Raw genomic sequence first — 27,519 nt, 5'->3', positions numbered from 1 at the left:
CCAGATTGAAAAGCATGTTAGGAGTTAGGTATGGTCCCTTTAAGTGATATGTGGCTTCATTGCAGTGGTGAACACAGCCCCTGAACTTGTGATAACTATAAGGTAGTCATCACTTGACCTTTTACTTTTATTTTTTAAGGTTATAATGAAACAAAAAAATAGAAATTTTCTTAATGAGGCTGTGTGGCTCCCTGATATTATACTTACAGACCAGTTTAAGAAATACTTATTCTAGATGCTACCTAAAGCTTTTCTAGCTCTGACGGTCTCAGTTCTGTGAATCTGCCTCCATCTCCTTTCTCCTCAGTTCATCAGTGATGCCTCAGATGGTAGTCTGGAGTTATTGTCACCCCATAGGGCGGAATTCTCCCTAATTGCTTTCTGTGCTAGTTCCTTGGAATGTCGTGAGTGAGTGAGTAGGGTAATGGGACATTGAAGTGTTTCTGCTTTACATGAGATTCCATCTGCCTTAATATACTTGCATGAAATCACAGCCTGGCTTTTGTATCTACTTTTCAAGATGAGAGCAGTGGTGGCAGCAGCTCCGATTTATTTTAGGAGTTAAACATTTGAAAAGAAGTTAAAGTGATAAAAGTGCGTCTTGCCACTTGGAGCTTATAGACTGTTCTGTTATAGGAATTTATGGTTTTAGGGAACATTAGCTACCTGTAGCAAACATTAGGCAGGTCATGCCGCATAGGGCCCGATGAAGAAATAGAACCGAATTGATAGACAAGCCCGAGAGTTAGAGGGGAGGTGAAGTGCAGCAGCCCCTGGCACTGAGGCGTGGCCGGACCTGGGGAGAGGAGCCATGCCAAGGCGCAGGTCAACCCAGGGCTTTCCTGCCAGTGCCATTTGTCCTCCCAGGATTGAGCTGAGAGAATGATTTTTCTCTTTTTTTTCCCATGTGGGATGTGCTAAAGGAAAGTGAGCTTCTCCATTTTCTATCCCTGATTGAAAAGTATTAGGTTCAGAGCTTTCTCTGAGACAGTCCAGCAAGCATTTCCATGCACCCAGCAACTTTCCTTAACCTGATTTTTCTCTGCTCTGGATTCAGTGCCAAAGTGCATGTGAAAGTTAAATTTATATCTATGTGATACCTTTGGCTTTGCTTTCTGTAGTCTTTTCCCTGCCTATTATCTGTACTGAGCATCGTGAGGGCCATGTTGGAAGATTAATTACCTACTCTGGAACTGACCATCAGAGGATATATGGAAATAAACTTCTGCCCAGGATCCAGCTTATCTAGCTGTTGAGTAGCTCTTCTCACACGCCCCGACTCTTTCTGGCAGGACCATTGACATTTGTATACTTCTGGAAGAACTGCATTAAGCTTTTGGATGGCCTTTCTCTGCTCAAGTTCACAGTAACCCACATTTCTTCCTTTATAGCTCAAGGACATGGTGCCAAAGGAGATAATGTCTATGAGTTTCACCTGGAGTTCTTGGACCTTGTGAAGCCAGAGGTATGTTCTTTCCTTTCTATTTTAGGAAATAAATACTAGTAATTTAGTGAAATGAAATGGGGAGGAACGGTTGTGGGAAAGAAGATAAAAACCGAAGGAGAATATAGTTTTAGCTGCAGAGGAATTGTGCAACTCGGAGAATCTGAGGTGATTCTGGCTCTGCCACTTATTAGTGGTTGAACAAGTCCTTTTACTTTTTTGAGTTTCCTCATGTGTTAAATGAAGAATTGGATCATGGTCTCTTACCCAATCTGGTGTTTTCCAGCTCTGATATTCTGGTTTTTAACGATGACAGAGGAGGAGTATGGTACCATAGAGAGCAGTACGGAGGGCAGGGGAAGCCCACACAGGCGTTGCTTTCCTGCGACTTTGCCTGAGGAGCAGTAGAAATCAGAAAATGCCGAGGCAGTTGATCTTTAGAAAGAATGCTGGACGCATATTGAAGTTTCCCTTCTCTCGGAGCTTGAGGAAGCCTCTGTAACTGGAAGGGAGGGAATCCAGCACATGGTGTATTTCAGTTTCTGGAATTACACTCTTGTCTTATATATGAGGGTTTGAGCATATTGCTCTCTGTCTGCAGGAGGTTTCTGTTGTTTTGGTTGTTCTAATAGACAGCAGTGATTTAAGGAGTGGAGCACTTGTCATGGGTCTTGCTTTGGAGGCAAAGGGGAAGACATGTAGAATAATGAACTGCAACAGCCATTAAGAATTTGAGTTTAGTTGGGAAGACTCCCCAGGCTGACCCATGTGAAAAAGTTGTATCTGATCCAGTACAGTTCTAGCCTTGATTAGATCTTTCTAAAATAAGGACTCTCTAAGCCAGGACCATCTTCATGGGAGGAAGATTTGGAAGGTGAGGATGCACTTGAAAGAGTGATTGGATGAAGTGCCCTGCATGATGTAGATCTGGCAGGAGGTTCATTTAGTTTCTTCTAATAAAACCAGGAACTCTCTGCCTTTCTTATCCTGATCTCCTCCTGTGTCATTCATTGGGTGAATCATAAAGTGCTGTTCTTAGCAGATTTTCCCGATACCAGCTCGTGGTCTAGATGCTCTCTGCATCAGGATGCGTAGGAACAGAGAAGGAAGGGGAGTAAGCCTACTCTTTAGTTCTCTGTATAGTTAGTCACCCTGGCTTGGGGCAGTGTCAGAGGAAGAAGAGGGGATAGGAAGGAGAGAGCATTCTCACATTCTCATTTTCTCTCTTAGCCGGTTTACAAACTGACCCAGAGGCAGGTAAACATTACGGTGCAGAAGAAGGTGAGCCAGTGGTGGGAGAGACTCACCAAGCAGGAGAAGCGCCCACTGTTTTTGGCCCCTGACTTTGATCGCTGGCTGGACGAGTCTGATGCGGAAATGGAGCTCCGAGCCAAGGTCAGTAAGGACCCTAGGACCTCGACAGAAATCGTGAGGAGACCAAGTTATTTGGGCCACCTAAGATACTTACCAGGATCTGATAGAATAAATATGAAGTTAGACATTAAGTTAACGACCTGGAGACATGGTTTTATAGAAGTACTGGTCATGTATCTTGTAGACTGTTCCTTGGTGTGTTTTTCATGATTGGTTTTGGGGAGGAAGACCACAGATCATGCCATATCATGGGTACATACTATCAATATGACTTATCACTGTTGATATTGATCTTGCTCATGTGGCTGAGGTAATGTTTGTCAGGTCTCTTCATTGTAATGTTACTTCCTCCCCTCTCCTTACTGTACTCTTCGGAAGGAAGTTACTGTGCATAGCCCACACTGAAGGAGTGGGGAGTGATGCTTCCCATCTTCAGGGTGGAGTATCTACATATTTTATTTGAAATTATTCTGTGTTGGGGATTATTCTCTCCCACTTATTCAGTCATTTAAAAATGTCAGTAGACTCATGAATACTTATTTTATAGTTTGGGTTATAATTCGGGCCATGTTATTCATTTTGTTGCTCAGACTGTTTCAGTTTGGTCAATAGAACTCTTTCAGTTGGGTCTTGTGTCCCTTTGACAGAGCTCATAGCTCCATCGCTATGGGGCTTTCTCCTTTCTTTTTGTGTGTGTGTACTTCTTTAATTTCTGGCACTGTAAGCCGCTCCTGGCTTATCTTGTATGTTCCCTGCTCAGTGCTAGAATCAGCCATTCTTTAAGGAACTCAGTTCTTTTTAGTGGAGAATGGTAGTGGAAACCAAGCTCTGGGCTTTGGTATTTTCGTTGCTGCTGGGCTATCATTGCTTCTTGGTCCTCTCAGCTGACTGAACAACAAACTATGTGTGTGCATACTGGCCTATTCATATACATCTATCCATAGATATTTCTATATGTAACCACCTATATGTTAACCTAATATGAATTAATATGATGTGGAGACAAGGTTTTAGATTCTGGAAAATGATACTAAAAATCTAGAGGTGTTAGAAAATAAAATAGCAGTCTATTTTCTGCCTTAAATTTCTGTTTGTTTCTATGACCAAGACAAATCTGAATGTCTCTCCAGCTCTAAGATGTCAAGACTACCCACTTGATAGATTAGAAGCCAGCTGATTGGCTCAGTTCTGTGAGCACTGGTTGGGCTCACAGATGTTAATGCTACTCAGTAAGGAGGAGGAGTCAGGCTTTTCGGCAGCCTGAGCTAGGACATTTTCCCCAATGAAGTACGAGCACAATTGGAAGAGGCTTTCAGGGAGTCAGATCACTTATCCAACATGTGGACTTTTGCAAGCACCTTGGAATTCTAACTTTTCTTCTTGAAAACTTCTGTCCAAATTCCAGGAAGAAGAACGCCTAAATAAACTCAGAATGGAAAGCCAAGGCTCCCCTGAAAGTAAGTTGCCCCTGCTGCTATGGTAGTTACCATTAATTTGTGATAGAGGTGGGGGTATGGATGAGTGTGATGTGGTAGGAGAGCTAATATTGTGTAGGTGAGTGGATGAGCAGTCCCTAATGTCCAGTGCTTATGCTGTGCACATCCACATTAGAAGCCTTACTTTTAATGTTTCCCTTAAAAAAAAATTTTTTTTTATTGATTTCAGAGAGGAAGGAAGAGGAAGAGAGAGATAGAAACCTCAATGATGAGAGAGAATCATTGATCAGCTACCTCCTGTACTCCCCACACTAGGAATTGAGCCCACAACCTGGGAATCGAACCTTGATCTGGTTCTTAGGTTGACGCTCAACCACTGAGCCAAGCCGGTTGGGTAATGTTTCCCTTCTATTTGGATCTTACCATCATCTGGTATATAATATGAAAGAACCTTAGTCTCTTGGATGGACCTAATGTCAGATGGCAGCATGTACTGCATGGACATGTGGAAATATGATGGAGGTCCAAGGCTACACTCCATCCAATCTGATGTTTTTCTCCCAACTGAGATCTTAAGGGCTGTGCCACAGGTAGGTGTTGGTTGTCAACCTTGAAAAAAATCCATATCTATTTCTGTCTGTCCAACCACTTTATAAGCATTAAGTTCTGTAAGTGTATTATCTTCTGGGTGACATAGATTAAATTCTGCAGCTATCTATTAAATTCTTGCAGCACTGAAAGCATTATACTAGTCCCTTGAGGTGTGGAGTCAAGGAATTGATCAGCACCTGTGCTCTAAGAGCTTGCATTCTAGAGGGAGGACTATGAAAGTCTTTAAGTTAAAACTAATGCTGAAAAATGGAATAATATAAGAGTTCCTCATTTGTTCACACTTTTTCAAGTTTTAGTGGTGCATATTTGGCATGCCATAATAAGGGAGTGGAAAGTTGTAGAGCAGTGGTTTTCAAACTATGTTTCATGGTACCCCAGCGGTTCCCAGAGATGCTTTGGAGGGATAGGCCAACCAAGCATTTCCACTTTAGTCAAAGCAATTGTGCTTTTGTGTTTCATGGCATTGTTAATAAAGTTTATCTTGAAAAGAAGATTTCATTGCTCTAAAAAAAGAAGATTTGAATAACTACTAATTTAGAGAAATATTCCCTTAGAAAAGCAAAGGAGGGGAGACAATTAGTGGAGATAAAGAATCAACACTAATAAAAGAGAAAAATGGTAATTGGCGTACGAGCTACCCTTTGCATTGGCTAATCAGGGCTATATGCAAATTAACTGCCAACTAAGATTGACAGTTAACTGCCAACTAAGATTGGCAGTTAACTGCCAACAAGATGGCGGTTAATTTGCATATGTAGGCACAATGCAGGGAGGTGAAAGGGAAAGCAGGAAGAAGCCCCCTGACACTGACAGTGATCGGAAACCCAGGGGGGAGCTAAGGGCCGCCTTTGCCCTGCCCCCCAGCCATGATCAGAGAATCAGGCGCCTTTGCTGCCCTGGCCAGTGATAGCAGGAAGTAGGGGTGGAGCCAGCGATGGGAGCTGGGCACGGTCGAAGCTGGCAGTCCCAGGAGCTAGGGGTCCCTTGCCTGGGCCTAAAGCTAAGCCCACGATCGCGGGGCCGCTGCAACTGCGGGTCCCCGCTGCCCGGGCCAGACGCCTAGGCCAGAGGCGTCTGGCCTGGGCAAGGGGCTGATCCTGTGATTGGAGGGTGATGGGGGTCTACGCCTGAGGGCTCCCAGTATGTGAGAGGGGGCAGGCTGGGCTGAGGGACACCCCCCCACACACACACACCCAGTGCACGAATTTCGTGCACCGGGCCCCTAGTAGCAACATAAAAGGCCACCTGAGATTTAAATTAATTTTTTGTGTTTAGAGGGATAACTTTCAAAAATATATGAACATACTTATATATTGATTTTTAGAATGTTAGATAAAACTTTAACAGTTTTATTTAAATTCGTAAAGGTTCTTAATGAAAGAAGTTTTTTATGATTGGGAAGTATAATAAACTTTTATAGTTTCGAAGAAAAAATGTTAATTTGTCTAGCTTTTTTGACCCATTAGAATACGGTTGCTTTTGCTTGGCGCATCATCCAAGTGTGTCTGCAGAATGTCTGTAGTCTAGGAGTGCATTTGTGGCAGCAGAGCCTGCACTCCATAGCTCTTCTCTTGAGAAGCCTTTCCTTTGCCCTACTCTTTTGACTCAACCATGACCCTAAGTTTCTCACTCCTTCCTTAAGTCTGTAATTAGCTGTTTGACAAACCTTAGGCTGCAGACAAAATTAATGTCCCTTATTCTCTTGCCTCTCAGATTGTAATTTTCCTCCTTTGGTTATGTCCTCATTCTACCCATCCTCCAAAGCCCAGATCAGATACTTGCTTGACTCCCATTTCCCAGCCTAATGTAATTTTCTCACCTTGAAATTTTCACAAGATGTTACCTGTTATTCTATCTTGTATTATGGTTTTAGATTGTAAGTTCTTTGAATCTCAATAGTGCCCCTCCATACCTTGGACATTGTAGGTGTTCAGTTAATGCTTGGTTGAATGAATATATGATCAAATATCAGAATTTTTTTTATTATTCATTCTCTCTCTTTGAGCTAGTTTGACCTCCATGACCTTGAAAAATTCCAGAAAAGAAGTAACTATAGATTATATTAAGATAACAAGAATAGGAGTTGAGTATAGCTTTCCTCCCTTCCTTTAATGCCTCCTAAGATATATTCTCTTCTTGGATTTGTTATGTCTGTATACTTATGCTCAAGGCTCTGAGGGGAAAGACTGCTGAAAACATACCTTGGAGTGCAGTGTTCCTCATATTTTTTCTTTCTGTTTGTCTGTGGGACCAGGAGCCAGGCTGGTGCAGGCCTGGGCCAGGTATTTGTGTGGGAGCTTAGAGCACCCCAATAGGAAAGAGGGATGAAGTTTACTATAGGGTGCCCTACATAGCCCTCTCCTGCTGTGCTGCTTGTAACAGTTTACTGCCTTGCTTTGCTTTCCAGCTCTTATAAACTTGAAGAAAGGATACCTGTTCATGTATAATCTTGTGCAATTCTTGGGATTCTCGTGGATGTTTGTCAACATGACTGTGCGGTTCTTTATCCTGGGAAAAGGCAAGTACCAAATTTTAACACTGTTTTTTGTTTTTTTTAGTAGATTGGCCCACTACTCATCAAAGGTAATACTCTTTGCCTTTGGTATTAATATTAAACGCCCATATTTGTATAGTACTTCATGCTTTTCATTGTATTTTCATATCTTCTATTTCCCGTGGTCTCTGAAACAGGCTGATATTCCCTCTCTTTAACTGGAGAGGTAACGGGTTTAGAGATGGCCAAAGAAATGATCCATGTCCACACAGCTTGCAAGGGTCATATCTTGGACTACTATCCCTTTCTCTATTCACGACATGATAGTTTATAACTAAAGAAATTAATGTGATACTTCTAATGCCAAAGTTATTTAAGTCCAAAAGGGATCTCATCCTTTTGAGGTCTAAATAGATTCTCAACTGAACTGTTCTAAAAATGAATCAAAAGACTATCATAAAGATATTAGTTCTTGATAAATTAGTTTGCATGTTTAATAGAATTCTGGCAAAGTAAATGACAATAGAAAATATTTGAGAATATGATCTAAAGTATTATGAAATTTTATTGTGAACAATAAATAGATAATAAAATTTGGGGGGGAGAAAGGTAATGGGAGAGGACTTTCCCCACCTGATATAAAAGAATCTGTATATATAAAAGACTAAGCGATTGTCCGACTCTCTGACTGGTAACTATGACATGTGCTGACCACCAGGGGGGCAGACGCTCAATGCAAGAGCTGATGAGCTGCTGTGACTTGGCAGCGGTGGTTCTCGGATGATGCACCCTGGAACCAGAGAGGAGGGGGCCCATTTCTGGGGTGCATCACCTGAGAACTGCCCTCTCTCAATCCGGGACCCTCGGGGGATGTCAGAGAGCTGGTTTCGGCCAGATCCCCGAAGGCCAGGCCAAGGGACCTCACCTGCTAGAGGGACCCTGCTCACTCCGCAGACACCCTTTGAGCTGCTGCGCCACCCCAGGTAAGGCCGGCCGGAGAGGGACCATGGGAGGTTGGCTCCAGGGTGTGTCCGGCCCCTCTCGCTCAGTCCTGCCCCTCCGGCTACCGTCTAATTTCCTTTCAATGTGCACGAATCCATGCACTGAGTCACTAGTGATAATTAAAATAGTATGGTCTTAGTGTAAGAACAGACTAATCAGCAGAGCAGATTAGGTGGCCTAGGAATAGTTCTTACATTATATACATACCTCAGTTATATATGATAAAGGAATAATGAATCAATGGAAAGGGACATATTATCCAGTACTAAATTGATTAGGTTTGGGCACATGAGGGAACAAGGACTCTGACTCTTCTCCTTTACACTGTATACAAACTTAATTCGTTCAAAGGACTTAAGAATTATTTATCAAAAAGTTAAACCACAATTGAATATAAAAGTAAATATTTATAAAAATCTCATGTGGAATGTTAGGCCTTTCTAAGCTTAAAAATGTTAAAAGAATCATAAAGGAAAAGGTCAATATATTTGACTACAATAAAATATCTAAATTCCTGTATCTGAAAACACCCCAGCCAAGAAAGCATTAAAGATTAAAAGTATATTGAGATTAGCAGCATGGGGATAGAGAGTGATGGAAAATTGCAACAAATACCAATAAAGATTGATTTATTTACATATAAAGAACTTGTACACATTACTTTAAATATGTGAAAACTCCACCAAATAGATAAACTATAAAGTATGTACACAAAAGTCATAAGAGGAACTAAAACTAATTTAATATACAGAAAAAATGTTTAACAGCAATGATGAAGAAATAAGACTTTTTTATTGTCAGTTTTGCAAAGTTATAAAAGATACCTAAATCAACAGGACATATGCTAAAATAGACACACCAATGGCTACTGTAAAGGTACATAATTACAACTCTTGGGAAATTATTTGGCAAAGTGAATCAGGAACTTTAACTGTTCATATCCTTGGAACCTGATAATTTCACTTCTAGAACTATGCTCTAAAGCAGTGGTTTTCAACCTTCCTATTGCCGCGACCCTTTAATACAGTTCCTCATGTTGTGGTGACCCCCAATTTCATTGTTACAAATTGAACATAATTAAAGCATAGTGATTAATCACAAAAACAATATATAATTATATATGTGTTTTCCGATGGTCTTAGGCGGCCCCTGTGAAAGGGTTGTTCGACCCCCAAAGGGGTCGCGACCCACAGGTTGAGAACCATTGCTCTAAAGAAAGAACTGAAACTGCAAGAGAAGCTTTTTAAAAAAGATAGACATCATGGCATTATTTATATTAGTGACAGATTAGAAGCTACCTAAATGTGCAGTGCGGAATTGGTTTAGAATATTCCCTCAGTGGAATGTTGTGAAACAAATATAAAGTATTTGAAGAGTTTGTAATAACATGTAAAAATACTGATAACAAGCTAAATAAATAACAAATTTATTCTTCCAGTTAGTTCACACCCATATAAAAAGGTGAAAATGAACCAATATACCGAAAAGATTGGGAGGAAATACACCATTTTCAAATGATTTGAATGTGGATAATTTAAAAAATGTCTTCATTTTGTAAAATAAATAGGAGTATAAATATAAGTACAATGGAAAAATATAAACTCTATTTAAAGAGAGAAAAAACTCCTGTCGACTGTTTTCTTCTTCACTCCTAAATTTTTTCATCTGAGGTTTGTATAAGATGTATTGTAGTTGGGTCTAGAGTCTTTTGAGAGAAGTGCATGTTTTTCTAGCCTTCTTAACACCTTGGAATTCTGCAAATCACAGTTTAAACCAGCATAGTTGGATTGATTCTGAGTGTTGCTGTGCAAGCCTGCTGGCCTGATGCAGTTCAAAAGCTGCTAAGTATCTGGGTCATGTGTTAAAGTAAGCTGCATGGATTTGTAATTTCTATTTTGGCTCCGAGCCTCTTCCTAACCACCTGTTGGTTTAATTCTTCCCTTATCAGTTCTCAGAGAAGAGTTGGGCCTATCACCCAACGTCCTAGCTTGCTTGTGCAATTTTCTCCTTTTGAATAAAGGATGTTGGTGAATGGCAGATTCCACACATGCACTTGTTTTTTCATGTAGTCATGTATTTGCTAACCTTCATGTGCTAAGGAAACAGCAGTATTCACTTGGGCTTATGTCGAAACTCTTGTGTGAGCTTGCCTAGCTCTCTATTAAGTAATACTTTTTTATTAAATCAATTTTTAATTTTTTTTCTAATTGTAAAAATGTGTTAATTACAGAAGAAATCAGAAAATAAAGACTTAAAACAAAAACTCTACCATAATCGCAACTATGAGAGAAGCAGATTCTTGGCTCGTTGGTTCTTGTCACCTTTCCCACAAAGCTTCCTTGGGAACAGTTCCTAAAGTGAAATTGTGGGATTAAAGGACAAATTGTTTTTAGGGATTTTGATGTATAATGCCCAGAAAAAGTATATACTGTTTTATACTACCACTGTTTAAATCCATATTCCATTCACATATGAGTGCCTTTTCCTATTTTCAAGAAAATTTTTTTCAAATTATAAAAATAAATGTGCTGATTTTAAAAAGTTTGTAAAATGGGGGAAAACAGGGGTAAAGGTGTAGGAGAAGGAAGGGGAGGTTAATAAGCCATTGTCTATCACTATTAATATTCCCATACACTGCCTTTTAGTCTTTTTTCCTCCTACAGTTAAAAATAATCATAATGTTTGTATATACAATTTTGCATCTTGTTTTTAAAAACAATATTATAAGCATTTTAATGTTACTAATATTCTTTGTAACTGTCATTTTAGAAATCAGATTTCTATTCCTGAATTGAAACAAGGATCAATTTACCATAAAATCAGAGGCAAAGCCCAGAAGATCTAATTTTTGTTTACCATATACCGAGTCTTAAGTCACAACTTTCTAAGTATGAGGGGTCCTCATTTTATAAAGGCCACTTAAAGTGAATCCCTTTCTCAATGATACCAGAATTTTAATTGTAAATGTGACAAAAGGATTTGATGGGATTTTGTCTTGAAAAAGGGGCATTTAATATTATGAAAAAATTTATTTTATATATAGCAAAATTTAAATTGTAATTTTGCTTGCATGTGGAAATATGTCTGTTCCTCATTCCTTTGGGAGCAGGAGTACCTCCATAACATGCTACATAAAAGGAGTTCTCAGGGCTGCCAACCTTACAGTAGAGGTTGAGTAGTAGTATATTTCTCCTACATAGAAAAAATAAATACATTGTAATTTTGCATTAATATTTTTCAAAGAAAATAATTAGTCAGATTTTGAACTGCATATTGATGGAATTTTTCTGGTAAAATTATGTATCAGCAATATATACCATTTTCATTTCACATTTGACTTTGCAGCAGGATTGTAAAATGATTCATTTCTGCAAAAATACTTCAGAGTTTTTCTTCAATTTTGATAAGGGCCTCTTTTATTCATCATTATTTAAATCATACCCTTTGAGGCTCCTACAGTGTCATCTTTGTTGGTAGCTGTCCTAACTCTGCCAGATCCTCGGAAGCACTACTTGGATTTAATAAGCAGCCAAGAATCCTAAACTTTCTGCAATGTGTAGGACAAACAGTTGTCCTCGCCAAAATGTCACGGGTGGCCTGGCTGGGACACACTGCAAAGAGGAATGTGGGAATGCAGGGTGTGAGGTGAGGATCAGTGATCAGTATGAAAAGTAAAGGATTTTATATTATGGACCACTCAGAATTGAGACCACATTTGCTGACCTCATAAGCAATAACTGTTATTTTAAATTATTATATAACATCCATGAAGTAATATACTATAGTTTACTCAAACTTCCCATACCCTTAAATATGTAGACAGTTTCTACTTTAATGTACTTAGAAATGTTTCAGAGAGCAACCTTGTTTCTAAAGTTTTTTCTTCTTCTTCATTTTAGACTTTTTTTTAGTTAGGCTAGATTCTCAGAATAAGAATAATTAGGATTAAATATATAAGCACAATTAAGGTTTTTGAAAGTTAATTTTATTCAATATTCTGGTACTTCTATTTATGATTATACAATTTTTGAGATTTTAGAATGTTAGATTGCATTTAATGAGATATAGTTTTAGCTTTAAATTAAATTAGATAATGGAGCTGAAAAGAATTATTGGCTGTGCTTGATACATAGATTTTTCAGGATATAATAACTGAATGAAGTCTAGGTAATGCTTCTTTTGCTTGCTTTTTAAAATGAGAAGTGCATACAGGTTTATGTGTTAACTTTGTGGTAACCAATAGACTTCCATGATTCTGCAGGCCTGCTTTCTTTCAGCGTAGTTGGTTATTAAACTTGAATCTGACTGGATATTTATTATACCTTTTTAAAAACTCCTTTCATGTGAGGCATTATGTAGTTTGAGAAATAATCCTGTTGTCATTTGCCAGCTCATTTACCCTTAATGTATTTTTGTTCCATAGAGTCCTTCTATGACACATTTCACACCATAGCTGACATGATGTATTTCTGCCAGATGTTGGCAGTTGTGGAGTCTATCAATGCAGCAATTGGAGTTACTAAGTCACCAGTGATACCTTCTGTTATCCAGGTATTAAATAGTTGATCTCAAGGGTGGGGAATGAAAGAGTTCAGTGTTTATTTAGTAGTTATGCCACAATTTTCTGAGAAGTTTCAATTAGTAAAAATACCTATTGGCATAGGAAAGCATTGTTTTATCTGAACAAGGAGGAAAAATTTAAGCCTTAGGAATATTTTCCAAAGTAAACTTTTGCCATTTCAGGTCGATTTCATTATAACATCTTCATGAAGTCACAGTTATACAAAGAGCTGTAAAACAAGGGAAACTTGATTTTCAGGCAGGAGCAGAAAATCCTACCCTCAATCTTCTTAGCTAGAGACATGCTTGGTCTCCTTCTACCTTGGGTGAAAAAGGCCATATAATACCTCGAAACTCTTTTTACTTTGGACTTTCTTTCATATATGAGGGTGGCTCTTCTCACTTGTGTGGGGATCTCTCCCCCTAATACATCTATGTAATTTCCAATATTTGGAAGATTGTTACCAGGAATGGAGCAGCAAAGCCTTTCATCCTCCTTTCGGTTTCCTAACTGTGCAATCACGTACCATTAAATACCACCTACCCAGACACGGGGGACCAGGTGATTATTGGTTAGTTTTTTCTGGAGTAGTTTTTATAATTCTACCCTTTTGTGGTGTACCAACTCTGGCATGCTAATAGTATCCGTTGCATGGTAAAGGGTGTTAATACAGTAGCCTTGTTATTTCTAGGTTTTCTGCCCTTGGAAAGAGTCTGCTTGGTTTAGTTTAAAAAATGAAAAGGGGATAGTGATTGACTTACTAATATGGAATAATATTTTTTGTATGTCAGTGACTAGTACAGATAAGCATTAGGGTAGAATTTCTAGGGCAAGATGGATGGGACAGGTTCAGTATCCCATTGCATAGGTCCAGCAGGTTCCATTCACATAGGATACAATGTGAATGAAGCCTCCGGGAGCTGGGCAGTGCCACATGATTCTATGTGGATGAAGTAAGTTACAGAATAATACATGTAGCATAATTTCAGCACATTAAAGAACAGGCAAAGTAAAACAGTATATTGCATAGGAATACATACATAAATAGTGAGCCTATAAAGAAAAACAGTGGAATGGTTAACACAAGATAGTAGTTACTTATGGGGGCGGGAGAGGGAATGCCATACTGGTAATGTTCTATTTCTTAATTTGGGTTATGCAGACAAATGTTCATTGGTCAGTATCCTTTAAACTGTTTGTGTGTTTTTACACACACACACACACACACACACACATACTCACTTATCCAGAAAGACTGGTTTGGACATTTAACTTGTTCCAAAACTGGAGCAGAGGATTAAACAGTTGAGCTCAATCTTTTTTTATTTACTTTGAATTTAGTGGGGTTAGATTTCAAATAACCATGTATATGGTTTTTAAAATATATTTTTAAACTTTTTTCTCTCTTTTGGGTCCTCTTAATAGCTTTTTGGAAGAAATTTCATTTTGTTTATCATCTTTGGCACTATGGAAGAAATGCAAAACAAAGCCGTGGTTTTCTTTGTGTTTTATATGTGGAGCACAATTGAAATTTTCAGGTAGGTAGAAATGCTAGGATGGTACTTGAATGCTTCTTCTTTGGGTCAGCTCTCTTCTTGAGAGAGTTGCTGTCTTACCCAGAGTCTCATTTGGTTTGGGATTAAGGTTCCACCTGTGGAGAGTGTAGCTGCAGCTATGTGCTCTGCAAAAGTTTTTTTAAACCGTCATTGGATCGTAATGCCAGCCTGGGCACTGGGGAGCAGGAGAGACCCAGAGAAATGAAAAGACCCATCTTACCTTTCAGTATCTTGCTGTCTTGGTGGGAAGAGAAAAATTCATGAAAGGGCAGAAAAACCTGGGGTTGAAGGAGCAATCCAGGTTGGATGGAACTAGTGAAGACTAGCCTTCTGAAAGGGAGGGCAAAAATGAACCTTTTACTACAAGATTTCTGAGGTTTAAATTGACCTCGTACCTGCTTCTTCCATCCTCAGTTGTCAATAAAATAATCTTTTTTAAAAACCCAATTAAAGTAGATGTATTCTTCTCTACCAGACCATACATATTCCATAAGTGTGATTGAAGGCTAAAGGTCTTTGGTGATATGCTCAAGTATACTTAATTTTTTTTAAAAATATATTTTATTAATTTTTTACGGAGAGGAAGGGAGAGGGATAGAGCGTTAGAAACATCCATGAGAGAGAAACATCGATCAGCTGCCCCCTGCACACTCCCCACTGGGGATGTGCCCACAACCAAGGTACATGCCCTTGACCGGAATCGAACCTGGGACCCTTGAGTCCGCAGGCCGACGCTCTATCCGCTGAGCCAAACCGGTCAGGGCAGTATACTTAATTTTGATAGCATTCGTTTATCTAGAGATTAAGTGCTGTCAGTGTGTCTGTCAGCCTTACCTACTTGGAATGTCGATCAGAACTAGGAACAAACCCAAAAAACTTATCCATTCCACATACTCAACTATTTCAGAGAGGGTTCCTTTGAGACCTACACTTAGTCTGTCTTTAAAGAGAGTTCACATCCTTTGAAGGTGGGAGGAGCATGATGGGAGTTTGTGGGTAGATAGCCCAGGATTATACTTCTGTTCTGAAGACGTGTGGCTAATTGTGAAATGGTTCTGTTTGAATGATGTTCTAGGGTTACATTCAGAACCTGAAGTGGCTTTCAGTATCTGAATTCCTTATTTTCAATAGGTACCCCTACTACATGCTTTGCTGCATTGACATGGATTGGAAAGTGCTCACATGGCTTCGTTACACTGTGTGGATTCCTTTATATCCTCTGGGATGTTTGGCAGAAGGTACTTTCAGGAACTCTATGTTTATAGCTTAGCTCCAAGGGGTAGCTAAGCCAATAGGCCAGATCTTCTTTCCTCCCTCTGCCTGCCTTAGTCAATATATGGATGTTGGACTTTTCAGGAGTATCTTCCTAGTGGCTTCCTTCCATATACTCCTGTTCCAGGAGTGTGGCACATTTGGAAGCTGGTGGCCATGCATCCTATTTATATGGTAGTTTTAATTTTCCAAAGCAGGTTCATATTTTTAAAAAATGATTTTAGAGAAGAAGGTTGAGGGAGAGATAGAAACACCAATGTTGAGAGAGAATCATTGATCAGCTGCCTCCTACACCCTCCTACTGGGGATTGAGCCTGAAACCTGGGCATGTGCCCTGATCAGGCATCAAACTGTGACATCCTGGTTCATAGGTCAGTGCTCAACCACTGAGCCACACTGGGTAGAGCAGGTTCATATTTATGACTTAATTTTATTCTGACCAACAACTAGTGGTAGGGATTTTTCTCTCCATTTATAGAATGGGAAACTGAAGCCTAGTGTTATCAAATGGTTGTTCCTCATTCACCTTCAGTTGTCATCTTGGAGGCTCATCTCTTAGGAAAACGAGGGGAAAAAGCAGAGGCATAAGCCCTCTGTGCAAAGGGAGGAGGAAGCATTTTCAACAAACCTGTACCTGAAACTTGGAGGGGTTAGAAGGTGCTGTCACTAGATGTGGCTGCTTTATTTGCTTCTAACAAGTTCTTGTTTCTGCTTTCAGCTGTCTCAGTGATCCAGTCCATCCCCGTGTTCAATGAAACAGGGAGATTCAGTTTCACATTGCCATATCCCATGGAAATCAAAGTTAGATTTTCCTTTTTTCTTCAGGTTTATCTTATAATGCTATTTTTAGGTAAGTATTGGTTCTGTAATAGACTTTTTCCTCTCACTTCATTAGAGTGTATGCCGGGGTCCAACCCCAGCGGGTCCAGGGGTCCCCAAAGGTGTGGACGGAGTCGGCGAAGAAGGAATGACACGGAGACAGCGTTCAGTTGATCAGCAGCCTTGCCAGGATCTCTAGCCACAATCTCCAGCCAAGTTCTGGTCTGGATCTCCAGAGAGGTTCTGCTTCGGATCTCCAGCCAGGTTCTGTGGCCATGTTCCCTTGCTAGGTTCTCCAGCCAGGTTCTGTCCAGGTTCTCCAGCCAGGTTCAGTCACCAGGTTCTAGTCAGGTTCTCTTGCCAATTTCTGTAGTCAGGTTCAGTCCAGGATCTTTTGCCATGTTCTCTCCAGCGAAGTTCTTCTGTCTGTAGGTTCTGTGTAGGTTCTGTCTTCTTGGCTCTCTTCTTAAGTTCTGTCTCTCTCTGTCTTGTTACATCTGTATTTATACCAGTTGATTCAATCCTATCAATCTCTATTACAAAGGTTAGGGCGTTTCTTATCTCCATTCCAGGGAGTAAAGATTATGCAGCTTAAGCATGATTGTTTGTAGTTAAAGTGATTAATTACCCGCCTGGCACTTAGTTAAGGGGTTTTATTCCCTCCCTAACTTCAGGGGAAAATCCCTACCTGGGGAAACAACCTTTCTCGGAGAGGTGACCTTGGTTAAAACACAGCACCAAGAAGGTGAGCAAACATATTAAGAACAGTATGCCATATATGCCAGGTCCCTTGACAGCAAGGATGGACCGGCTCCCGGCAAGTGTAGAGCTAAATGATTCAAACTTTTAAAAGTCTTTAGGAATCTTATTTCCAAAAGAGTAGTATAGAGTTAGAGAACGATTGCTTTGCAGAACAGACCACTAGGAGAATATGCTCTGTATGGGAAGTATTTCTTCTCTGATCCCCAGTGATTATCTTTCTTGGTCACTGGGAACTCACCATAATATATTTTATGTTTAAAACAATGGAAGAAGCTCTTTTAAAATAGGATAAGAAGCTCATTTTACTTTTACTAATTTCAGTAGCACATTCCTTATCCAGAGTTTACAGGAGTGGTAATACAACTGGTAGCAAGAAGGAAGAACAGCCAAGAGATGTCATAAAGCTTTCTGCCTAACAATAGGAGGCTTCCGTGCTCCTCATGTAAAACCTGCTTGCTTATTTATTAATTTACTTTTATATAAAATATAAATTTTTGCCTTAATTCATAAAAACTAAAAGAAGGGAAAATATGTAAACCTAAATTATTGCAAATATGATTTATAAGCCTTTCTAACTATAAAGACTATTTACTTTAGATAAAGTTCTAATACATTTTAACATAATTTATGTATTTATCCCTGCTTTACAAAAGTCTTGAGGTGGCCCTAAATAAGTACGGCTCTCTGGTGTCCTAGTAACAGAGGATGTGACAGCAAGATGGTATATTAGGTATCTATTGTTGTCTAACAAATTACCCCAGAATTTAGCAGTCTGAGATGACAAACATTTATTCTCTCACATGGTTTCTGAGGGTCAGGAAGCAGCCCAGTTGGGTGGCCCAGCTCAGAGTCCCTCATGAGGTTTCAGTCAAGTGGTCAGCTCAGCTGGTGCTAGTTTCTGCAGGCTTGATTGGGGCTGGAGGATCTGTTCCAAGCTCACTGACGTAGTTGTGGAGAGAAAGCTTGTTTCTAGCTGCAGTACTTCTCCCTGTGGCTGCTCATGACATGGCTTCCCCCACAGCAAGTGATCTGAGAGACAGAAGCCACACTGCCTTTTAAAACATTTACTTATTTAATTTTTGATTGTAATATGCTTGACATATTGTATAAATTTAAAGTGTACAACCTATTGATTTGATACATCTATACATTGTAATATGATTGCCATTGCAGTGATAATAGCACCTCTATCTCCACACTTTGATAACCTAACCGCAGAAGTGACATACCGTCACTATTTCCATATTCTGTTGGTTACATTAGACCTACCTAGTAAAGTGTGGGAGGGGACTACACAAGGGTATGAAATACCAAGAGGTGTAGGGATCACTGGGCCCATCTTGGAGGGTGGCTACCACAGACACTGAGAGGAAGACCACAAAAAGTAAACCCAAGAAGCCAGAAAGTGCAGCGGTCTTGGCCATTTAGTATCAGGGAGAAGAGACGTACACTTCGGGATAGCGTACATGGCAGAAGCACAGTTAATAGTACAACTTATGGGTGTAGGTCATTTGCTAAAATTAAATTTTATTCCATTTCTTATTTTCTATTTCAGAAAAGGTGTAATACATTTCAGAAAGATTTCTAACCAAAAGTGTTAAAATAGTTGGGCAGTTGAAGGGAGTAAGCTTCAGTTTGGAAAATGCACTCATTAAGAGCCCTTCCCCTCTGTTACTGGATAAACCTATTACTGTACTTACGCTCCACCAGGTGGGCATACTGAAAGGGTTAAAGAGGAATAAATATTGGAAAGACCTCAAAATATTTTACTAAAGAAGTTAGAAAGGTAGAAGTATTTTATTGTGCACTAACCTTAGTGGCTTTTTTCATGTTGCTTATGTTAATTTTTAAGGTTTTATACTCATATCTAGTTTGCCTACAATGAATATGCAGTTGTTCTTATTCTTCAGAATGAAGTAAATCCTAAATCTGCATAATTTAGAAGCAGTAATAACAACCAGTTACGTTTGTATACAGATCAAAGTGCTTTTCTAAACCTGTGTTCTCTCACAATCAGTCTGTAAAATAAGTGTTTTTAACTCTGCTGCACAATGAGGAAACTGAAGTGAGGCTAAGCCACAGTGATGAAGTAGAACTGAAATTTGTTCTTTCTGACTGAAATCCTGTGTTGTATTTTAAAAATATATTTTTTTATTGATTTCAGAGAGGCAGGGAAAGGGAGAGAGAAATAGAAACAGCAAAAATGAGAATCATTGATTGGCTGCCTCCTACACGCTCCATACTGGTGATCGAGCCCACAACCTGGGCGTGTGCCCTGACTGGGAATTGAACGGTGACCTGGTTCATAGGTTGATGCTCAACCACTCAGCCATGCTGGCTGAGCTGAAATCCTGTATTTTCTAAATGAGAAGATTGTGCTTCCTAGAAAAGTATCCCCCACCTTTTATTTTAGTTTTAATTTCTTTATTGATTAAGGTATTACATATGTGTCCTTACCCCCTAGTACTCCCCCCCACACCTTTTAAACTGTTGCTTAATACAGTTTATTGCATAGCCTTGAATTAAAAATTGGGTTGTTTCTATACTTCAGATTTGTGTATTTTATGTAAGTCTTACTTGAAAAGAAATTGGGAGAAAAATATTGTGAACTCTAAGGAAATGTTTAGGGATATTGATGTCTGTAACTTTTACTGAAAAACATAAAAAATTAGATGGGAATGGATATGCGATTAAAAAATGTAATAGAGTTAAAGTTTAATCTAGATGGTATTTACTGTACAACAACTTAATCTTTTTTGTATGTTTGAAAATTTTTATAATAAAATATGGGAGAAAGTGAAATTGTAAACCCACTGGGAGAAATTTGAGTGGTCTCTAGTGCATTGTTACTAACTTGTTACTGAATCGTACTTCCTGAGCAGCTGCAGTAAGCACAGAGGGGTATGAAAAACAGCCAACTAGACTGTCCCTGCCCAAGAGCTTCTGGTTATAAACAGGACAAAGATTCTCATGTCTAATTGGCCTCTTTTCTTTTTCAGGGTTATACATAAATTTCCGTCACCTTTATAAACAGCGCAGGCGGCACTATGGACAAAAAAAGAAGAAAATCCACTGAAAAGAGATTTAGATGACTTCTTGCCATGTAGACTTTTGAGCCTAATCTATAATTCTTACAGTTTTACCTTCTTGTACTGATGTAAAAGTTTTTTTTAACGTTAAATGATTAAATTCTCAGTAAGGCTATCTTCCCCTTTCCCCAGTTACATCCTGAATTTATTGTATTATCTTAGTGTAGTACTTGCATGATATCTGATGACAGGTTTGTTCTTTTGTAATCTGTTAGTGACATCAGACAGCCCTGTCCCCACCCACTCCGTGTCCAGTCTGTTTTACACAAGCTAGAGATTTCATCAGTGCCCTGAACCTACTAGGTACTGGCCATTCTTACAGCTGGAATTTGTTCTTTTCAGCTATTGATTGTGGAAGAAAAACAAGACTGTTTTGCTCTATAGGAGCCTGTGAAAGTGACCTAGGCAGGACCTAATATATTCTGTACCCAAAGGGTTACTTAATAAGTGGAGTGGCATTGATTTTTTGAAAATCTGTTTGACTCAGTCACTGATAAAACATTTGAGTCCAAGTGGGCCTTGAGAACTCATATTACCTGTGAATTTCTTGGCCTCTCTAACAATATCTGTTACTATACAGTGCTTACCTGTGTGGACACAGAATGATTTGAGAGAAACCAGTCAGAACCTTGGAACACCATGATCACTTACTTCATTCCAAGATAAATCAGAACTATTTTCAACTTTAAAGAAAGATGAAACATGAGTTAGAAAATAATGAGATTATAGGAGTTCCAACCCCAAATGGTTACAGGGGTCAGAAAGGTCAAACTGGCCACAAGATAGCTGCCTGCAGTGCAGCCTGTAGCAAACTGGAAACACTAGACTAGGCCAGTCTAAACACACCTGCAAAACTGCCTTAGGCTGTGCACAAACATAGACAACTCCAGCTTCTTTCCCCTGACCTGGGTAAGTCCATTTGTGTACCTGTCAGAGTAAGTGGTGGGATTGTTTGTTTTTTAGTAGACCTCAAAACACCTTTTATTCTGCTGTTGTTTCACCTCTGAAGTAGGACAGTGAACAGAGAACATTGGCTAGAGAATCACCAGCTGGTCCATTAACACAGACTCCTGGCAGGAAACCCACCAACAGAGGAACTGAAAAAAATGTAGGCATTATGAAGTTTGGCCATTGTCAAAAACATCAGTTTCTTCCACATTCCAAGCAAAATGTGTTAGAATGCTTGTATGAAAGAATTTAAGGCACAATTGCTCAATTGTGCCATTCCCATTGTTCCTGAGGAAAAAGGGACTAAATGAGCTATGCTGTTTCTCTGAGCCCAAGATTGAAACTTGGTTTGACCTAAAAACCTATGATTAGCATAGGCTGGCTGATTTTTTTACAAGTTCATTGCACTGAAGGATATTTTGCATGTCTGTAACTTCTGTCAATACTTGTTTGTATTAACTTCTGATATTCTTTCACCTGAGTTTCTGTGTGTAATTATTGCAGATAATTATTCTGTGTGTAATTATTTGCAGCAGATTATACTGCATCTGTGGCAGAATCTTACATTCTTACAAGCCTTTTTGTTGCTGTCTGAGAAAGCAAAAGATTGTGTATTTCTATTAAACATTTACAGTCAAAATCCTAACTTGTGTTTAAAGATCATTTATTTACTCTACTGGTCTTCAAATTGTTAGTGATAAAGTCCTTTTTCCAGACAAAATATTATATAGCAGTTCAGCATGTTAAACCAAAAGTAGATGCTCAGGTTGAAGCCTGAGGGAGTAATACTTTAGGCCAGCGGTCGCCAACCTTTCGGACCTCACGGACCACCAGTGGTCCACGGACCACCGGTTGGCGACCGCTGCTTTAGGTGGTCCACAGAGCAATTTGAAAAGCACTGATAATATAAACAAAACCTAGAGAAGCTACAGGACTTGCCCAATGTCATGAAGCTAGCTGATGAATTGGAAGGGGAGCTAACTGCAGTGACCTGTCAGAATCTACCTGAATGGAACCTGGCGTCGGCAATGAGGCCTAACAGGTGTCGGAAACAAGGAAGTCGGTATGGAACCCAAGAAACGCTCATGATTTATGAATCTGCCGCACAGAAAGCTGAAATTATATCCAGACAGGACAGACCAAAAGACAAAGACTCATTAATTTACCAGTGAAACCATTTTATAGAAAATCAAATACTTTTTCATTAAAAAACAAAGCTTGAAGAAATGGGAATAATTTTTTACATTTATGGCTGCTGTTTAAAAGTCTGTATCTCAAGACATACCAAAAGCACCTAAGTGTTACCACTAAGTTTTGCGCAAGTTCTAAGAAAAGTTCCGAAACTTAGTGGTGTAGGGCTTGTCCTTAGCTAGTCCCAGTCTGGGTTGCTCATTCCAAGGGCAGAATCTTGAAAATGTCCTTATGATTGAGAGGAGAGAAGATGCCTTTCAGAAAGCCAGAGGACCCCTGTGGGTTAGGTTTCCTGAGGAAGGGAGAGAGCTCTGTACCCATCACACCATCAAGCTTCTCAGAAGATGTACCCATTACGGGAGCCACAGGTGTCTTCTGGGCTGAAAGAGCTTAGAAAGAGAAGGTCAAAGCCCTTCTCGGACTGTTGCAGTCATCAAACCAGCAAGGGGTGCTTCTGAGGCAGCCTCAGGGAGGTCTTCAGGTGGTGGCTGCAGAGGTGAACACCCTGGAGTAGTTTTTACCCGAAATCATTTGGACTTAAAATGAGAAGGAAGGCAGGCTCCCAAAGTCAGCTTTACATTCTTTCAGTGCTGCTCCCGGAGAAGTCTGTCTGCAAAGGTGTGATGTTGTGGTCGTAGCCAGCGTACTCGGAGGTGCCAGTACTGGCCAGCTTGAGCTGCTGGGCAGCGTGGGTCAGCTGGAACGCGGCATCGGGGTGGGCGGTGTCGGGCAGCAGCGTGCACTCCCTTTCCAGCATGTCAGCCACCCCTTTGAGCAGGTCCAGGAAACCAAAGGCCAGGGCAGCCTTTCGTAAACGGTTCAGTTCCTGAAATAAGATAAAAAAAACCATGAATGTTCCTAAAATGCAATTTCCTTATCACATATTAAAAAAACACACCAAAAACCTTTTTTTTTTTTTTTTTTTAGTTCTCACCCAAGGATACTTTTCCCATTGATTCTTAGAGAGAGTGAAAGTGATTGGGTGAGGTGGGGAGGGGTGGTTAGAGAGAAACATCCATGTGAGAGGGACACATCAACTGGTTGCCTCCCACATATGCCCTGACTGGGGTGGGGATCGAATCTGCAACTGAGATACATGCCCTTGACCGGGAATTAAACCCAATATCCTTCAGTCTGAGAACCAATGCTCTAACCACTGAGCAGAACTTTCTGGCTAAAAGGTTTTTATTCAAAGGTATAACTGGATAAGTAGATTTGTTTAAAACCATTCTTGCAAAATACTTTTTAAGAAAATACAACCACCTTTTATCTGCAAATAGCACGCATATACCTCAACTATGATGACCTAATATTTGCTGAATAATGTACATAATTAGGCAGAAATTATGTACACTGGTAGACTATCAAATTCTCAAAGCTCCATTTGTGGTCTCCACTTTTTTTTTTTTTTTTTTTAAATATATTTTATTGGTTTTTCACAGAGAGGAAGGGAGAGAGATAGAATTAGAAACATCGATGAGAGAGAAACATCGATCAGCTGCCTCCTGCACATCCCCCACCAGGGATGTGCCCGCAACCCAGGTACATGCCCTTGACCGGAATCGAACCCGGGACCTCTCAGTCCGCAGGCTGATGCTCTATCCACTGAGCCAAACCGGTTTTGGCATGTGGTCTCCACTTTTAAAAATATATATTTTTATTGATTTCAGAGAGGAAGAGAGAGAGAGAGAGAGAGAGAGAGAGAGAGAGAGAGAGAGAGAGAGAGAGAGAGAAAGAGAGAAACATCAACGATGAGCGAGAATCATTGGTCAGCTGCCTACTGCACCCTCCTTATTGGGGGCTGAGCCCACAACCCGAGTATGTGCCATGACTGGGAATCAAACCATGACCTCCTGGTTCAGGTGGATGCTCAACCACTGAGCCACACTGGCCTGGCCCCACTTCTTGACTGATTTCTACTCCCACTTCATCTTCTTCCATCTTGTTGACTTCCTGACCGAGCCAGTCAGCCATTTCTCTGTCTGGAATGAGTACATACTTTCTAAGTGCTCAGCTTAGAGTAAGTTCTCATTGACCCCCAAACTTAAGTGAGCATCTCTCTATATAAAAGGCTAATATGCAAAGTGTCCCCTCAGGAGTTCAACTGGGAGATCAGGAGCTCAATTGCTCACTATGACGAATGCTGACCACCAGGGGGCGGCGCGGAACGAAGGAAGGCCCTGGCCGGCAGCTGGAAGGCCCCTGATCGGCCCTGATCGCCTAGGGACCCTGTAATGAGAGTGTGATGACATAACTGAGAAGCAGTTCCTCTGTAGGTGATGAGAAAGCTTGGTAAGAAAGACACTGACTGAAACAGGTCATCACCACCACAGTTAATGAGCACTCATGCAAATGTGTGAGGCACTTCACATACATCATTTCATTTACTCATAACTCTAAGGAGGTTTTACTTTTCCTGTTACTCAGGTATGGAAAAGGCTTGTCCCAAACCTCAGAGGGTTCTCAGCCTCTCCTGCTGAATGACAATGAACACACTGGAGGAGGCTCTGGAGGAGTCAGAAGCCTGACCGAAAGATAGCCACAAAAAGAAAGGTGGATCTGGGCTAGTGTGGTTCAGTTGGGTGGGCATTGACCTATGCACCAAAAGGTTGCCAGTTTGATTCCTGGTCAGGGCACATGCCCGGGTTTGGGCCTCGATCCGAGGTGGGGAGTGTGCAGGAGGCAGCCGATAGATATTTTTCTCACATCAATGTTTCTTTCTCTCTCTAGAAAAAAAAAAAAAAAAAAGTGGGGTAGTGAATGGAAGCAGAGAAATAGGAAGTGCCCCATCAACCACTTAGCACGCTTAGCAGCGTGATCTGGGCAATGTGTATAGCCTCACTGGCCTCATTTACAAAGTGAGCACGATAACCTCTTCCCTGCCCACTGCGGGGCTGAAGCAATTGCCTGGTAGAGGCCCTTTCCAGCTGTGATATGTGGGATTATATAAATCCAGAAAAGAGAAATGGGCTTTCTGACCACTTCTCTATCATCTGTTAAATAAGTGAAAAGTTGAAAAGGCCAAAGTACAAGTGTGTCATCTTGAATAGAAGCTGATGATTGTGTGTAGAAAGCTCTGCAGGAAGAAGGACCACAGCCAGAATGGTCACCAAGGGCCTGTGTGAGCTGGCTTTCAGTTAGGGGGCATGGCAGGCTGGCCAGCTTGCTGGTGTTGAACTCTGATTAAGGTTGCTCTTCCTTGATTTCACCAGCTCACTACATAATTAGGTTTGAAGACAACAGTGACATAAAGGTAATGAAATAACATCCAGACAAAGTAGCATGTATGTTCTCTGGAAGAAATGCTAGCCTAGGGCTGTCTGTGTGTCCACATTTTAAGCTTAGCGAACTAGGATACAACTGACAACAGCATACCTCACACTGCTACTTAATTTGATTTCAGCCAAACACCAGAAGGACAGGGGAGAAATGAGTGAGCTTAAAGGCCCCACACTCCACCTCACCCCTTGTAACTTTATTCCTTCCACCAATGGTTCTGAATTAGCTAGGTATGATTCCTGAGGGCCATCCTTTTGCAATTCATAAATGTGCAATTTTAGAAGTCATTCCTGGGAGCAGCTTTTCTGGTACAGTAAGAATGTCCTGGGCAATCACCATCCCAGGAAGTCACATACAATGGTAGCCTGGGGTTAGGCTGGATACTCACGTGGGAATGGTGAAAAGGTTAAGGGCTATGAGGGTTAAGGTCCTTTCCGCTCCTTCCTTTAGCCAGTCATAGCAGCACCAACACAGAGAAGCCCTTCTGCACAGAACCAGGCCATTTAAGCACTTCTAATTCTTGGATTTTAGGGCAAAATGGACCTATCACTTCTACTGACTTTACTGATGGAAAAAACTGAAGCACAAGCCATCTATTTCTAACACCTGTCCATGTTCACTCTATGACCCTACACTAACTGTGGTGAACCATTTATTTTTGGCACCCATCCCAGGGCTCACCCTCTTCCACTGTAATTCTGATAGTCTCACCTTATAGAACGTCTGTGTTTTTTCAGGTAATTTCCTTGCATTTCTTAAAATCTTCTGTACATCTGTCTATCAAGGATAAAACAAATTCAACATTAGATTTCTGTGGTAAAGGGGAAAGAATACAAAAGGTTGGCTCTAAATGTTTAAAGAAATGAAAATACAAATAGAGCTGCAGTGTCAAAATGAGGATCCCGTCTGAATTAATGTCACTAATGTCACAGTTCTGTTCAATATTAGTACAGCACCTCCCTCCTTCAAAGCTTGATAATAAATCCCTTGGTGACAGAAATTAACTTGTCTCACAAAAACACACCAAGTAAGTATACATATGGCCAGCTGCTTTTCTGACAAGGTTGCCAAGACCATTCAATGGGGTAAGAATAGTTTCTTCTACAAATGGTGCTAGGGCAACTAGATAGACACATAGAAAAGAATGAAGTTGGACCCTTACTTCACACCAAAAAAGTAAATAAAAATGTATCAGAGACCTAAATGCAAGAGCTAAAACTCTTACACTTCAGACTCTTAAAAGAAAACAAGGGCAAATCTTCATGACCTTGGGTTTGGCTATGATTTCTTAGTTACAACAGTACAGCACCTTAAGAAAAAAATTAATTTGTTGAATTTTCATAGCAGCATTATTCTGAATAGCAAAAAGGTAGAAACGATCCAAATGCCATCAACTGAATGAATGGATAAACAAAATGTGGCATGGTTATACAATGGAATATTATTCAGCCACCAAAAGGAAAAGTACTGATGTATGCTACAACATGAATGAACACTGACACTGTGCTTAGTGGAAGGAAACCAAACCAGAAAGGCCACATGTTATATGACTCTATTTATATGAAATATCCAGAATAGGCAAATCCAAAGAGACAGAAAGCAGATTAGTGGTTGCCAAGGGCTGGGGGAAGATGGGAAAATAGAGTGACTTTCTTAATGGGTACAGGGTTTCCTTTTGGG

General features: G+C 40.2%; 2 protein-coding genes and 1 non-coding gene across 7 annotated transcripts in view; 2 read left to right on the top strand and 1 right to left on the bottom strand.

The window, feature by feature from the left end:
* The window catches only part of HACD3 (3-hydroxyacyl-CoA dehydratase 3), a 34,345-nt gene extending 12,330 nt beyond the window's left edge, over nt 1-22,015 (top strand). Inside the window, exons 1-10 of one of the 3 annotated variants that reach the window (XM_059698276.1) lie at nt 1,120-1,251; nt 1,392-1,465; nt 2,675-2,839; nt 4,224-4,275; nt 7,274-7,384; nt 12,786-12,913; nt 14,349-14,461; nt 15,611-15,717; nt 16,470-16,601; nt 20,332-22,015. In XM_059698276.1, coding sequence (XP_059554259.1) covers nt 1,212-1,251; nt 1,392-1,465; nt 2,675-2,839; nt 4,224-4,275; nt 7,274-7,384; nt 12,786-12,913; nt 14,349-14,461; nt 15,611-15,717; nt 16,470-16,601; nt 20,332-20,408 — 999 coding nt within the window. In that variant the 5' untranslated portion in view covers nt 1,120-1,211 and the 3' untranslated portion in view covers nt 20,409-22,015. The other 2 variants (XM_059698255.1, XM_059698265.1) reach the window with 2 other exon arrangements.
* On the top strand, nt 11,429-11,562 carry LOC132225262 (small nucleolar RNA U109). The gene has a single exon (XR_009450827.1). It is a non-coding gene; the product is annotated as a small nucleolar RNA U109 (small nucleolar RNA).
* Nucleotides 22,016-22,530: 515 nt separating the features above from the next.
* INTS14 (integrator complex subunit 14) overlaps nt 22,531-27,519 on the bottom strand; it is a 33,816-nt gene continuing 28,827 nt past the window's right edge. For all 3 annotated transcript variants that reach the window (XM_059698211.1, XM_059698221.1, XM_059698202.1), the window contains exons 11-12: nt 26,551-26,616; nt 22,531-23,386 (exon numbers count right to left, since the gene is read on the bottom strand). In XM_059698211.1, coding sequence (XP_059554194.1) covers nt 23,135-23,386; nt 26,551-26,616 — 318 coding nt within the window. In that variant the 3' untranslated portion in view covers nt 22,531-23,134. The remainder of the gene's footprint in view (nt 23,387-26,550; nt 26,617-27,519) is intronic.

The sequence above is a fragment of the Myotis daubentonii genome, chromosome 1 (genome assembly GCF_963259705.1).
Source record: "Myotis daubentonii chromosome 1, mMyoDau2.1, whole genome shotgun sequence".
In the NCBI taxonomy this organism is placed as follows: domain Eukaryota; kingdom Metazoa; phylum Chordata; class Mammalia; order Chiroptera; family Vespertilionidae; genus Myotis; species Myotis daubentonii.
Note: the sequence above shows the minus strand (reverse complement) of the source record. Positions and strands in the feature narration are given on the sequence as shown.